General features: G+C 47.3%; 1 protein-coding gene and 1 pseudogene across 1 annotated transcript; one reads left to right on the forward strand and one right to left on the reverse strand.

The window, feature by feature from the left end:
* The first annotated feature begins 1 nt into the window (after position 1).
* On the forward strand, positions 2-12014 carry LOC132227098 (ubiquinol-cytochrome-c reductase complex assembly factor 6). Its single transcript, XM_059681817.1, has 3 exons — positions 2-140; positions 9711-9828; positions 11852-12014. The coding sequence occupies exons 2-3, from the start codon at positions 9721-9723 to the stop codon at positions 11945-11947; spliced, it is 204 nt and encodes a 67-aa protein (XP_059537800.1). The 5' UTR covers positions 2-140; positions 9711-9720; the 3' UTR covers positions 11948-12014.
* LOC132225553 (small ribosomal subunit protein eS27-like) lies at positions 11181-11627 on the reverse strand (annotated as a pseudogene).
* Positions 12015-16296: the final 4282 nt, after the last annotated feature.

Consider the following 16296-nt stretch of genomic DNA (forward strand, 5'->3'; position numbering starts at 1 on the left):
GCTAGCGCTCAAGCTCCGCCCCCAGGCTCCTAGCGCCCCTCCCCCCCAGCGCAAACCCCTCTTTTACGGGGCGCTTCCGGCTGCGCCTAGCCAAATCCCAGGACTTGTAAGGGTCACGTGTCGCAGGACAGCCCAATCAGGTTGGTCCCTCTCTGGGTTCCTCTGCCGGCCGCTTGGCCTTTCGGGAAGGGTGGAGGACCACAATGGAGGAGGGGAGCGCCCCGCTGACGTAGGCTCCTGTCGCCCTCCACCCCCGCGCTTTGGTGGCGGGCGGTGATGGGGGTGAATGGGTGAGGATGTCTTCTGGGGGCGCCGGGTAGGTGGGGCTGTTATGCTTGTCAGGATTATCCGGGCCTTTCCACCCCAAATTTTATCCTGATTAAAAACTGGTTTGCATTCATCATCAAGCGTGATCTGGGAGAAAGAAGCGTCTATGGAATCAAAGAACCTGGGAGTCCAGGCCCCTGCACTATCTTGGGCCTCCGGTTCCTAATCTGTACATTGAGGTGATTGTAAAATTGCTTTGTGAAATGTAAAACTTGACATAAATTGTTGTCTGGTTTACTTTGGATATATAAAAATATTAGTCTTTGAAGTCTAAGGCATCACGTCTTCTTTTTAAAAAAATATATATTTTATTGATTTTTTTACAGAGAGGAAGGGAGAAGGGTAGAGAGTTAGAAACATTGATGAGGATGTGCCCACAACCAAGGAACATGCCCTTGACTGGAATCGAACCCGGGACCCTCCAGTCCGCAGGCCGACACTATCCGCTGAGCCAAACCGGTCAGGGAACGTTTTCTTTATAACCTTCCAGACTACCCCTGTGTTGTAGTGTTTTGTTTTCTCAATGGCTCTTACAGCTAGTTTTTGTCTCATTATTTCTCAAGTTGTCACTAGTGTTTGTACAAGGACTTCATTAAATAGCCCTTAATGGAGATAGCTTTTTATCTTTCTCTAGTTTGCATAATGAAAAATATGGCTGCTGTATTGGTTAGCTTTCCCTAGTTAAGCTGTGGTAACAGGCGACCCCAAAAGCTCAGTGGTTTACAGAAACAAAGGTTTATTTCTCACTAAAGTAACATGTGGGCTGAGAGATGGCTGTGGCTCTGTGGGTCATTTGGCTTCTTCATTCTAGGATCCAAGAAAAGGGCTTTCATGAGTAAATACACATTAATTTGTATTATGCCAATTGTTTAAAACTTTTAGTATTTTGAAACTTTTCAGAACTTTTACCAATACTGTGTCCCTTAATAGGTACTACTTAGAACCTGACTCATGATAGGTATATTTAAACCCTGACAATTGATTTTTTTTGTCTTCTTTTGTTAATGCAAGTGCCTAACTTAAGCTTTGATTGCCAAGGCATTTACACTGAGTGGCCAGATTATTATGACCACCCCACTAGTACAATGAAGTGAATTAGTTATGCAAATAATAATAATAATAAAAGAGAAACATGGTAATTGGCGTACGACCGCTACCCTTCCCATTGGCTAAACAGCGAGATATGCAAATTAACTGCCAGCCAAGATGGCTGCCGGCAGCCAGGCAGCTTGAAACTAACATGAGGCTTGCTTGCTTCAGTGACGGAGGACTCCAACATTCCCCGCCTGCCGCTGCAGGCCTCTGAGCTGGCAGTTTGAAACATAGTTACAAAAATAGAAGCTAAACAAAACCCCAGAAACCAGCTTTCAGCTAGCCGGGATCTCAGACCTGGAGTTAGAACCTAAACAAACCAGATACCTGCTTTCAGGAGTGGAGGCTTAAGAGCTGGAGCCTCAGAGCTAAAGATGGCCCAGAATGAAAAAGAAAAAAAAGAAAAAAAGGAGCAGTTGGGAGCTTCAGTCCCAGCCTGAAAACAGCCCTCAGCCCCTCACCCAGACTGGCCAGGCACCCCAGTGGGGACCCCCACCCTGAAGGGGGTGTGACCAGCTGCAAACAGCCATCATCCCCTCATCCAGGCTGGCCAGGCACCCCAGTGGGGACCCCCAACCTGATCCAGGACACCCTTCAGGGCAAACCAGCCAGCCCCCACCCATGCACCAGGCCTCTATTCTATATAGTAAAAGGGTAATATGCCTCCCAGCACCGGGATCAGTGGAGCCGCGAGGTCTCCCGGCACCGGGATCAGCGTAACGGGGCAGCGCCCAAACCCCCTGATCGCCCTGTGGCTCTGTGTGTGACAGGGGGCGGGGCCACAACCTCCCTATTGGCCCTGCTCTGTTCCTGACAGGGGAAGGTGCCCCAACCCCCTGATCGGCCCTGCTCTGTGCCTGATAGGGGGGAGCTCCCCAACCTCCTGATCACCCTGCGGCTCTGTGTGTGAAAGGGTGCAGCGCCCCAACCCCCGTCCCCCCCCCCCCCACGGGCCCTGCTCTGTGTGTGACGGGGTAGAGCCATAACCTCCCCATCAGCCCTGCCCTGAGTGTGAGAGTGGCGGCGCCCCAACCCCCTGATCGGCCCTGCTCTGTGGGTGATAGAAGGCGGCACCCCAACCCCCTGATCCGCCCTGCTCTGTGCCTGACAGGGGGGAGCTCCCCAACCCCCTGATGGGCCCTGCTCTGTGCGTGACAGGGGGAGCTCCCCAACCCCCTGATCGGCCCTGCTCTGTGCGTGACAGGGGGCAGTGCCCCAACCCCCTGATTGTCCCTGCTCTGTGCGTGACAGGGGGAGCTCCCCAACCCCCTGATCGGCCCTGCTCTGTGCGTGACAGGGGGCAGCGCCCCAACCCCCTGATTGTCCCTGCTCTGTGCGTGACAGGGGGTGGTTCCGCAACCTCCACATCGACCCTGCCTTGAGTGTGACGGGGGCGGTGCCCCAACCCCCCAATTGGCCCTACCCTGAGCATTACTGAGGGTGGCATCACAACCTCCCAATCTGCCCTGCTCTGTGCATGACAGGGGGCGGTGCCCTAACTCCCCAATTGGCCCTGCTCTGAGCCCGACCAGGGGCTGCACCTAGGGATTGGGCCTGCCCTCTGCCACCCAGGAGCAGGCCTAAGCCAGCAGGTCATTATCTCCCGAGGGGTCCCAGACTACGAGAGGGCACACGCCGGGCTGAGGGACCCCCCCTCCCCCCCGAGTGCACAAATTGTAGTGCACCGGGCCTCTAGTAATAATAATAATAATAAAACCTTGAGAGTATTTGCTTAGGAAGTTTTCAATATTCAGTATTTTTGGAAATGTCAATGAAGTACTGATGGGGTGGTCATAATAATCTGGCCACTCAGTGTATTTCAAAGAGGCATCCACTTCATAGACTGGCTATCTAGAATAAATACATTGCCAGACACACACACACACACACGCACACTGCCTGGCATGCACACACACACACACATGCACACTGCCGTGCACACACACACACTGCCAGGCATACACACACACACATGCACACTGCCAGGCATACACACACACACACTGCCAGGCATACACACACACACGCACACACTGCCAGGCATACACACACATGCACACAGCCGTGAACGTACACACACACTGCCAGGCATACACACACACATACACACTGCCGTGCACACACACACACATACACTGCCAGGCATACACACACACACACTGCCAGGCATACACACACACACGCACACACTGCCAGGCATACACACACATGCACACAGCCGTGAACGTACACACACACTGCCAGGCATACACACACACATACACACTGCCGTGCACACACACACACATACACTGCCAGGCATACACACACGGACGGACGCACACTGCCACGCATACACACACACACACTGCCAGGCATACCCACACACACACGTATACACACACACACACACACACTGCCAGATGCATACACACACAAACGTAGATTAAAGAGCCAGGCCGCCTGTCCTAACTGAGGCTCCTTTATTTTAGGAATCTTGGTTGATTTCAATAAATGACCATTTGGCCTACTTGTTTCTTTTCCTTTTCCAGTGCTTTAATTTCCGCTCTTTTGTTTTAAATCCACTGATAGTGAACTCTGAAACCCTAGACTTCCCACCCTTGACCCCAATAAAGCAGACCCCAGGCCCATGCACATGCATGCTCACTCTCTCTACTGCGACCTTGCTGTGGGGCCCCAGGGAGGTCTTGTAAATAATAAACCAGTGTCTTTTCAACATTTCTGTTGGGGTCGCCAAAGGAGGCCAAAAAGTGGTAAGGGATTATAAATTTATTAGGTCATCTGGAGTCCAGATGGGCTGAACCCCAAAATGGCGCCAGCACCTAGGGATGGGGAGTCAGAGGTTTTAAAGGATTCTAGGTGGGCTTTTTTGGCAGGAAACTCTCCGGGTGGGTCTGTATCCTGGGAAAGTCTGGAAGGGAAAGATAATAGTCTTAGCAAGTGGAATGTGGTCTTAGCCGGTGGAATGTGGTCTAAGTGAAAGGGAATGTCAGTCGTGAAGTCAAAAGGTCAGTTCCCAGGGGAGGGTGTATCAATTCAGTTATTTGATCAGTCCTAACAATTTCCTGATGGTTATTGCTGAGGTGTCTTGCAACCAAAATAAGAACCATAAGAGCCCTAGCTGGTTTGGCTCAGTGGATAGAATGTCTGCCTGAGAACTGAAGGGTCCTGGGTTCGATTCCAGTCAAGGGCACATACCTGGGTTGCTCGATCTCCAGTAGGGGGCGTGCAGGAGGCAGCCAATGATTCTCTTTTATCATTGATGTTTCTATCTTCGTCTCTGAAATCAATAAAAAATATACATATACATATATATGTGTGTATACATATACATATACATATACATATACATATACATATACATATACATATACATATACATATACATATACATATACATATACAAGCCTAAGTGACCGTTACGACTGAACGACTGGAACTGGTTGACCGGTCACTATGACACACAGTCTAGGACCCCTCACTCCTTACCGCCTGCCTGCTCACTGCTCCTTACTGCTCAGCTCGCTGCTCCTTAGCACTGCTGCGAAGGTGGGAGAGGCTCCCACCACCAACATTGCACTCCCCAGCCATGAGCCTGGCTTCTGGCTGAGTAGTGCTCCCCCTGTGGGAGCACAGTGACCACCAGGGGGCAGCTCCTGCGTTGAGCGTCTGCCCCCTGGTGGTCAGTGTGCATCACAGTGACTGGTTGTTCTGGTCGTTCTGCCATAAAGGTCACTTAGGCTTTTATTATATTTATTTATTTATTTATTTATTTATTTATTTATTTATTTATTTATATTTTAGAAGCCTGGTGCATGAAATTCATGCACGGGTGGGGTCCCTAGGCCTGACCGGCAATCAGGGCTGATCGGGGCCTTCCTGCTGGCTGCCAGCTGCCAGCCAGGGCCTGCCAGCCTCGGGGAGGGACCAGGGAAGGTTGGCCAGCCACAGGGGAGGTTGGCCCACGTGGGAGGTTGGCTGTGGGAGTGCACTAACCACCAGGGGGCAGCTCCTGCATTGAGCATCTGCCCCCTGGAGGTCAGTGAGCATCACAGCGACTGGTAGTTGTGGTGTTCCAGTTGTTTAGGCATTATATATATATATATATATATATATATATAGATATATATATATATATCCTATTTAATAATAGACAAACATGGTAATTAACCGTACCTCCGACACACTTCCCATTGGCTAATCAGGGCTGTATGCAAATTAACTGCCAACCAAGATGGCGGCCGGCAGCCAGGCAGCTGAAGCGAACAGGAGGCTTGCTTGCTCCAGTGAAGGAGGAAGCCAAGGTTCCCCGCCTGCCGCTGCTGGGCTCTGAGCTTGCACTCTAAGAAACAATGTTGCAATTATAGAAGCTAAACATACCCCATGCTTTCAGCCAGCCGGCCAGCTGGAGTTGCAACAGTGTTTTAATTATAGAAGCCTCAGAGCTAAAGCTGGCTCTCAGTTCCAGTGGCAGCCATAGAAGGTAAATAAATCCCAGAATAAAAAAAAAAGAAAGAAAAAAAGGAGAGGTTGGGAGCTTCAGTCACCCGCCAGCCTGAAAACAGCCCTCAGCCCCTCACCCAGACTGGCCAGGCACCCCAGTGGGGACCCCCACCCTGAAGGGGGTGTGACCAGCTGCAAACAGCCATCATCCCCTCATCCAGGCTGGCCAGGCACCCAAGTGGGACCCCCACCCTGATGGGGGACACCCTTCAGGGCAAACCAGCCGGCCCCCACCCGTGCACCAGGCCTCTATCCTATATAGTAAAAGGTTAATATGCCTCCCAGCAGTGGGATCAGCGGAGCTATGAGGCCTCCCGAATCTGGGATCAGCAGAGCTGTGAGGCTTCACGCCCCGGGATCAGCTGAGCTGCGAGGCCTCCCGGCACTGGGATCAGCGGAGCCGCGAGGCCTCCTGGCACCTGAATCAGTGGAGCCGCGAGGCCTCCTGGCACCGGGATCAGCAGAGCCTCACAGCATCGGGATCAGCGGAGCAGCGAGGCCTCCCAGCACCCGGATCAGTGGAGCAGCGAGGCCTCACTGCCCCTGTGTCAAGCAGAGCCGCGAGGCCTCCCAGCACTGCGATCAGCAGAGCCGCGAGGCCTCCTGGCCCCTGGAGCAGCATGACGGGGCAGCGCCCAAACCCCCTGATCGCCCTGGGGCTCTGTGTGTGACAGGGGGCGGGGCCACAACCTCCTTATCAGCCCTGCTCTGTTCATGACAGGGGAAGGTGCCCAAACCCCCCCCGATTGGTCCTGCCCTGTGCCTGATAGGGGGGAGCTCTCCAACCCCCTGATCGGCCCTGCTCTGTGTGTGACGGGGGAGCAGCAAACTCCCCATCGGCCCTGCCCTGAGTGTGACCGGGGCGGGGGGGGGGGGGAGTGCCCCAACCCCCTGATTGGCCCTGCTCTGTGGGTGACAGGGGGCGGCGCCCCAACCCCCTGATCTGCCCTGCTCTGTGTGTGACGGGGCGGTGCCCCAACTCCCCTATCAGCCCTACTCTGTGCATGACAGGGGGGAGCTTCCCAACCCCCTGATCGGCCCTGCTCTGTGCGTGACAGGGGGGAGCTCCCCAACCCCCTGATCGGCTCTGCTCTGTGTGTTACAGGGTATGGAGCCCCAACCCCCCTGATGGGCCCTGCTCTGTGTGTGACAGGGGGCAGTGCCCCAACCCCCTAATCAGCCCTACCCTGAGCATGACTGGGGGTGGCATCGCAACCTCCCGATCCGCCCTGCTCTGTGCATGACAGGGGGCGGCGCCCCAACTCCCCAATTGGCCCTGCTCTGAGCCCGACCAGGGCCTGCACCTAGGGATTGGGCCTGCCCTCTGCCACCTGGGAGGGGGCCTAAGTCAGCAGGTCGTTATCTCCCGAGGGGTCCCAGACTGTGAGAGGGCACAAGTGGGGCTGAGAGACACCCCCCCCCCCCGCCAGGGCATAATAATAAATAATAATTATTATTTATATAATAATTTATATTATATAAATACACACAGAGTGGCCAGATTATTATGACCACCCCATCAGTACAATGAAGTGAATTAGTTATGAAATAATAATAATAATAATAATGATAAAACCTTGAGAGTATTTGCTTAGGAAGTTTTCAATATTCAGTATTTTTGGAAGTGTCAATGAAGTACTGATGGGGTGGTCATAACAATCTGGCCACTCAGTGTATATATCCATAAGGGCTGGTTCCATCACAACATTGGTTGTTGATAGGCTGAAACCAGTACAAAACAGTAGGTATCCATTGAATATTTCTTGAATTAATGAATGAACAGGGTATCTTCTCTTTCTCTGGTTTCTCTAACCACCTAGGACAGTGATGGTGAACCTTTTGAGCTCGGCATGTCAGCATTTTGAAAAACCCTAACTTAACTCTGGTGCCGTGTCACATAGAGAAATTTTTTGATCTTTGCAACCATAGTAAAACAAAGACATATTTTTGCTATTTATTTTATATATTTAAATGCCATTTAACAAAGAAAAATCAACCAAAGAAAATGAGTTCGCGTGTCATAGGTTCGCCATCACTGACCTAGGATCACAGTCTAAGAAAAATTTTTAAGCAGTTGGCTTGCCTCACTGATTTCAGAAAGGTCATTCTAGTGACCGAGAGTATGTGTAAAGAGCTACAAACTTTTCTTAGGTTTTCACTCAGGAAGAGTCACCCTTGGGCACCCAGGACCTCCTCCACTGTGGGGGGCTGCATCTTCTGGGTCGGCCAGCTCCACTCGTGACCCCAGCAGACCAGGGGCCTCTGCTTCTCTACCTAGTTCTGTCTTACAAAAGGATGAGTTCACTGGGAGAGTTGTTGGGGCGCAGTACACTGAACTTGGGAATGGTGAAGCAATCGGCAAAGGGGCTCCTATTCCGTCAGTGCCTCTCTCTTCATCCTGAATCTGTCTGGAAGACAAACTTGTTCAGCTCTGAAGCCCAGGAGAAGTCTCCTGTCTTTGCCAAATAGGCCTCTACTTTAAGAGACCTTGTATGATGGGACAACGAAAGAAGGGCCAAGTCCCTTCAGCGTGTTTCCCTCCCCTCGCGATCCTCCTCTCCCTTTCAAGAACCTGGCAAGCTTGCTTACCCTGCTTGCCCAGCGGAGGAGGCGATATGGAGGGATGAGAAAGGGGCACAAGGAAACTTTTTGGTTGTGATAGATATGTTCATTATTTTGATTGTAAGAATGGTTACATAGGTATACACCTAGGTAAAACCTCATCAAATTGTATGCTTTAAATGTGTGGTTTATGTCAAATAGACCTCCCTAATTGTTTAAAAAATGAGTGCATCATAATTCACCTTATACACGCAACCCATCATCTTTCCGTATTGTCTTGCATTAACCTTTTGCTTCACATAAGTCAACCCATAACCAAAGCACAACCTAAAAATGCGTAAATATTGCCCATTTTCGGGTTCCCTGTCTTCCAGTAGCACCACAGCACGAGGGCATCGCTAGCTGCCTCGGTGTGGCTGTTTCAGTATCCAAGGACGCCGGGCACCAGGAGACAGGCTTCTGACTGCACTCACGCGAGGGTGACCCCCTAAGCACTCGCTGCGCAGCGTGCCCGTCTCCCATGGCCGGTGAAAGATGGTTAATGGAACGCGAGCCGTTCGCGCGTGTCACAGGACAAGCGATGCCGCACTACAGCCAGAGCGGCCCCACGTCTGCACGTCCGCCAGGGAAACCCTACTGTAGGGAGAGGGACGAAGAGAGACTAAAGCCGGAGCCGGAAAGTTCTGGGAATAGGTTTAGAAAACACTTCTGGTTCCGGCCCTAAGTCCCACTTCCGTCCGGGGCACATGCGCGCGGCAGTGTTCCCTGCTTTCCTGTCCGGCGGGGCCCCAGACCCCGCACTTTCCGTTCTGTCCGCAGGCCGTTCGCTCCGGCTCCGGAAGCCCCTTCCGCCCGTGCTCTGAGCCGCTGCCGGGCCGTGCCCTCCGGTACGGTCTCTCCTTGTGCCGTTTCTCCGTGGGCGGTACCGTCTCTCCCTGGGCCGCCTGTGGGGCCAGTGGGGGTGCGGTCTGCAGTTCATCTCCTGGAGTTTGAAGGGGCGCGGGGAAGCCACGCGGGCCGCCTTTTCCTTGCTCCCCCAGAGCTGCCTTTGGATCCCGAAGGCCCAGTCCCCAGCGCTAAGGAGACTGGTCTCAGGCCCGAGGGCACGTCCGCGCTCTCAGCGCCCTGGGGGAAGGGGGAGAGGGGTGGGAGAGAACCCGGTGTTTCCCGACTTGGTTTAGTCGCGAGCTGGGAACCGAACACCAACCTCTTTCCCTCCCCGCCAGCCCACTGACCATGCCCGCGGGCGTGCCCTGGACCACCTACCTGAAGATGTTCACCGCCAGCCTCCTGGCCATGTTCGCGGGGTCCCAAGTGGTGCACAGGTACTACCTGCCGGACCTGGTGAGTGCAGGAGGGCCCTGGGCTTGGCCCTCCGTTCTCCCCACAAAAGCAAAAGGGATCTTTAAACGAACCAGGAGCGCCTCTGCCCTGGGCCCAAAACCCGATGATGGCGCCCAGTTGCATGGAGAGCAATGCCATGTCCTGCTCTTACACAGCCTGGCACCTGCCTGCCACTGGCCTTACCTTATACATTTCCGCCCCTTTCCCCGTGTTGCAGCCACACCAGCTTCCTTGCTGTTTCTCAAGCTCATCAAGCCTGTTCCCATCTGAAGGCCTTGCCTTTCCTGTTCTTGGGGAGCTTTTCTCCCAGATCTTGGCTTGGTTTCCTTCTTCAAAATGTCAAGTTTCTGCCTAGATATCTCCTCCGTCCATGAGGACAGCCTCAGAAGGATTGCTCCTCTGCTATTCTCAGTCCTTCCTTTCTTCCTTTGGTAGAGCACTTGTTACAATTTGCAATTATTTTATTCCTTTGTCTCTACTTGTTTTTATTCTTGTTTCCTCCATTAGAATGTAAGGTCCACAAAAGCGTTGTTCCACAATACGGTAACACTCTGTAACCACTATGGTGGGTATTAATTAAAAAAACACGCGCCTTGCTAATGACGTGCTGGTGAGGATGTGGAGAACCTGGAACCCTCATACAGTGCTGCTAGGAGTGTAGAAGGGGGTAGCTGCTGTGGAAAGTCTGACAGCTCCTCAGTTAAACACAGAGTTACCATATGACCCAGCTATTCTGCTTCTAGAGAGAGATGAAAACATTTGTCCACACAAAAGCTTGTACATGAATATTCATAGAAGTATTATTTATAAGAACCCAAAAGTGGAAACAATCCATATTGTCCATAAACTGATAAATGGACATACACAATGTGGTATACCCATATAATCGAACATTATTTGTTCCTAGAAGGAGATAAAGTACTTAACATGTGGCAACATGGATGAACCTTAAAAACATGCTAAGGGAAAAAAACTAGTCACAAAAGCCTACATATCGTATAATCCATTTACATGAAATTTGTCCAGAATAGACAAATCTATTGAGCCAAAACTAGATTAACGGTTGTCCAGGGCAGTGGTGTGGATGTGGGAAAGCTTTGTGGGAATGGGAGTTACTGGTGGTGGCTCTGGGATTTCTCTTGGGGGTGCAGTTCTAAAATTTATCGTACTGATGCGTGTACAACCTTATGAATCTACTACAGGCCATTAAATTTATACTTTAAATGGGTGAATGGTAGGTATGTGAATTATCTCACTAAAGTGGTTAAAAAAGTAATCTCAGGCCTTTCCTGACCATCTTTTCTGAAGGTAGTTTGTTTTATTTATTTATTTATTTATTTTCCAAAATGTGTTTATTGGGATGGTTTCCCACTCGTCTTGGTTCGAGGTGCGTTTAGTGCTGCTTTCCTTCTGAAGGAGCACCCTTCTGTAAGCCTTGCGATTTTCCTCCTGTTGGCTGACAGAGAACAGTGGAGCCACCAACCCACAAAACTGCCGTTTGTGCATGGCTAAAGGCAGTGGTGAATTTATAGCATCCTGGGCATTTCACATCCCTAAGTAGGAATCGGGGCTCTGCACCAGGCATTTCTTCTCTTCTGGAGAGGGGTGGAGGAGATCCTCAGTGAGAGGCATATTGTCGTGGGGAGGTCATCACCGCTGGAAAGGCTGGGAAGGTAGTTTTATATTTTTTTTGCTCACTGCTTGATACGGGTGGAGAGTCAGTAAATAGTACAGGAGTAAATTTCCAAATATGGAAAGTTGTATTCAAATTTGTGATAGTGATGCAAACTCTCCCCCTCTAGAACTTAAAACCCAGCGTGGATAATAGAGTCATTAGGGTTAGAGAGGGACTTAGATCAACTGTGGGTTCTCATGATACAGATTTATTGTTGAGTAGCAAGGGTCTTTCTTTTACTCTACCTGCTTTGAAGTCTTTCAGGTCACATTTAATTACAGTCTAAGAAAGCACTGGCATCTGTGTGATTTTGTGTGTGTGTGTGTGTTTGTGTTTTTTTTTAAATAGACAATACCTGAAATCCCACCAAAGCCTGGAGAACTCAAAACGGAGCTTTTGGGACTGAAAGAGAGGCAACACAACCCTCAAACTTCTCAGCAGTAGAAACCTCAAAATACAACCCTGCCAAGAACTCTGTGAATAAGTCTTAAATATATATTTTTAAAATTGATTGAGTCCAACTACTTGCACTTAAGCACCTAATACAATGCTAACTATAGGAGGAGGTACACAGAAGGTATTAACTGATGCATTGAGATTTATTTATGGTTTGACCAGTGTTTCTTGAAAACTGCCAAAGCATTCTTAAATGTGGTTTGATAGTCATTTAGCTGTGAATATCATATGAGATAGAGTATTTGCAATGACTCCTACTCTTACAATTCATACACACACACACACACACACACACACACACACACACACACACTCCCATGTTTATTGCAGTATTAGCCAAGGTACAAAAACAACCCCAAATCCCCATCAACAGATGAATGGATAAGAAAGATGTTGTACATATATATTCAGCCATATATTCAGCCATAAGAAAGGAGGGTATCCTGCCATTTGCAGCAGCATGGATGGACCGTGAGCACATTATGCTAAATGTCATGAGTCAAACAGAAAGACAAGTATTGCTATGATACAACTTATGTATGGAGTCTAAAAAAGTCATACCTATTAAAAGCAACAACCATGGAGAGTAAAATGGTGGTTAGCAGGGTCTGGGGAGTGGGGATAAGAGTGATGGTATTTAAGGGTACAGACTTGTGACAAGTAATAAATAAGCCATAGTGATCTAAAGCACAGTATAATGAAGCTAAACCAGCGATTTTCAACCTTTATGATGCAAGAATTTTTAAAAACATGCAATACCTGACTATTTAGTCAGGGGCACTGACCTCTTTTCCCTTAGGTTGTCAAATAAAAAAATGACAACAGTCAACACAACAGTAGCCATCTGGTGTGAATGAATCAAAATTATATCTATTTTTTAAAATGTTTTTTATTTATTTGAGAGGAAGGAATAGGGAGAGATAGAAACATCAATGACGAGAGAGAATCATGGACCGGCCGCCTCCTGCACATCCCCAGTGGGGACCAAGTCCGCAGCCTGGGCATGTGCCCTGACTGGGAATTGAACCGTTACCTCCTGGTTCATAGGTCGACACTCAACCTCTGAGCCACACTGGCTGGTCATACTTATCTTTTTGTCAGATTGGCAAAAAGTAAGATTTTTTCTTTTGGTGTGCCACAGAATTTTATTTATTAGATGCAAAAAGGTTAAAAATTGCTGATCTAGACAATATTATAATTATGTAGTATGATAAATATTGCTACAATGACAATCATGTTGCAGTATATAAATGTATCAAAGTAACACTTAAACTTACACAATGTTACATGTCAAATTTATTTAATTTAAAAAAAAATTTCAAACTAGTAAAGGTCACACTGATACATAATTTGCAGTCAATGTTGACAATTAACTACTAGAGAAAGTAGTCATTACAGGGTCCCCCTGGTAGAGTTCTCTTGATAGAAGGTTTAAGTTGAAACACTAGAATTCAACAGGAGAATATCTCTCTCTGCCCCTAGACAAGATTAACCCTGTGTTCCTGGACTTGAATTCTGAAAAGATCCTAAGGAGTATGCTCCAGGAACATGCCCTCATGCTCCACAGGGTCTGAAAATATACTAATTCCTCATCACACAATGGGTCCTTTTATGAAGTTAGTTCTAAATTAAATTACCACAGCCTTAACACACCTTCACACAGCCATGTGGTTTGTGATTCAATAGTATACATAGAACTCCATGTGAAATCTCTGGAAACTGAAGTAGTTGTTGATGTAATTATACAGCTTTATAAATAAAAGTAACAAAAGCAAATGACCTAGAGCTAGAAATTCTCAAGTATCGTAGGATCTACCAATTTTAGTATCTCCTGAATAGGGCAGGCTGGAGTGGGTAGCTGAATTGTCTCCAAGTTTCCCTTTCCCACCTTAGTAGCTGAATCAATGGGTATCTTTATACACAAAGTTATGTTGCGTCAGTAAAGATTGTTTCCCAGGACTACATGTGAAATCAGTCATCTCTGTACTAGTCTTCTCTGTCCTGATTGTAATTATACAAAACATCACCCTATTTACATTTTAATTCACTAGCATCTTAGGGAACATACTTCACTACAAATAAAAGGTAGTTCTCTATTTAAGGAGGGTATGGGGGGACAAATGGTGAACACACGATACAGTGTATATGATGTGCTATAGAATTGTGCACCTAAAGTCTGTATAATTTTGTTAACCAGTGTCACCCCAGTAAATTTTTTTAAAACTTAAGAAACATCTAGAAGAAATTACAAACAAGCATTCTAATCATAAAGCAGTGTAATAATGCAGTGGATGCCTTTTTGACTGGAAATAACAAAATATTTAAAATGATGACCAAATGGATGCCCAATATACTCTTAAATAATACTGACGTAGAAAGTTTCACTCCATTCGGAGAGCTTCTGGGTGATGAACAGGTGGAGATGCTGGGAGAGTGGAGCTCCGGGTGAGGGCATGGAAGTGCCACACCCTTTGCCCATTCCTTACCCTTTAGTCCACAGGCCTGAGACAAACTGGCTAGGGCAAGCCTTGGGTCTTAACATGACCATTTTTTTTTCTTTTTTTTTGGGGGGGGGGTGTATTTTTTGTAACTTCCTCAAATCTTTAGAAAGATCAGATTTGCTTTTCTTATTCAACAATTCTAATCTGACATCATGTAGCTATAATCATAGCATTTTTCTTAATTTGGGTGAAACCAGCTGTGGGTTTAGAAGTTGTCTGTGTATTTCAAATGACTCTGTAATGCTCTCTGGTTAACAATGAATCAACAGAAGTTTTAGAATTAACATAATTAAAATGTCCATACTGCCCAAAACAATCTACAAACTCAGTGCAATTCCTATCAAGATACCAATGATGTATTTCACAGAACTAGAACAAATATTCCAAAAATTTACATGGAATCATAAAAGACCCCGAATAGCCACAATAATCCTGAGAAAGAACAACATTAAGAGGAATCATGCTACCTGATATCAAACTATATTACAAAGCTATAGTAATCAAAACAGCATGGTACTGGCATAAAAAGAGATATAGATCAATGGAACAGAATAGAGAGCCCAGAAGCAAATCCACGCCTTTATGGTCAATTAATATTTGACAAAAGAGGCAAGAACACACAAGGGTAAAAAGCAATCTATTTAATAAATGGTGTTGGGGAAATTGGACAGATATGTACAAAAAAATGAAACTAGACCACCACCTTAGACCACATGCAAGAATAAACTCAAAATGGATTAAAGACTTAAACATAAGACTTAAAAACATAAAAATCCTAGAAGCAAACATAGGCAGTAAAATCTCAGACATTTCTCAGCAATAGTTTTTCTGATATATCTCCTTGGGCAAGGAAAACAAAAGAAAAAAAACAAATGGGACTGCCTTTGTAAAACAAATTTTTACACAGCAAAGGAAACCATCAACAAAACAGATAATCCACTGAATGGGAGAACATATTTGCCAATGATGCATCTGATAAGGGATTAATTTCCAAAATACATGAAGTACTAATACAACTCAACAAAGAAAGACAATGCAATTAAAAAATGGGCAAAGGACCTGAACAGACACTTCTCCAAAGAGCACATACTAGTACAAATGGCCAAGAGACATGAAAAAGTGTTCAATGTCACTAATCAGGAAGAGGCAAATTAAAACGAGGTATCACCTCTCGCCTATCACAATGGCGACCAGTGTTGGCAGATGTGGGGAAAAGAGAACCTTCATGTACTGTTAGTGGGAATGTGGACTGGTGCACTGTGGAAAGCAGTATAGCGTTAACTCAAAAAATTAAAAATGGAACTGCTTCATGACCCCACAACTCCACTTCTGTGAATATACCCAAGAAACCAGAAACACTAATTAAAAAAAAAACATACGCACCCCACTATTCATTGCAGTATTTATAACAGCTAAGATTTGGAAGCAGCCCGAGTGATAAGCTGTGGTATACTACTTGGATGGAATACTACTTGGCTGTAAAAAGGTAGGAAATTTTACCTTTTGGGACAGCATGGATGGCCCTTGAGACTATGATGCTAAGTGAAACAAGCCAGTCAGAGAAAGACAAATACCATAGGATTTCACTTATTTTTGGAATCTAATGAACAAAATAGCAACATAGATACAGAAAACAGACTGCCAACTGTCGGACTGAAGGGGGTTTGAGGGCTTGGTGAAAAAGGTGAAGGGATTAAGCAGACAACAGGTATAACTGAAACCTACATAATTTATTGTTACCCCAATACATTCAATAAACTTAAAAAAAATTAAGTATTAAGTTTAAAGTGTGGACTTCTTTTGGTATTGTGTACATACATAAAAAATTCTAACAAT

The sequence above is a fragment of the Myotis daubentonii genome, chromosome 2, assembly GCF_963259705.1.
Source record: "Myotis daubentonii chromosome 2, mMyoDau2.1, whole genome shotgun sequence".
NCBI classification, from domain to species: domain Eukaryota; kingdom Metazoa; phylum Chordata; class Mammalia; order Chiroptera; family Vespertilionidae; genus Myotis; species Myotis daubentonii.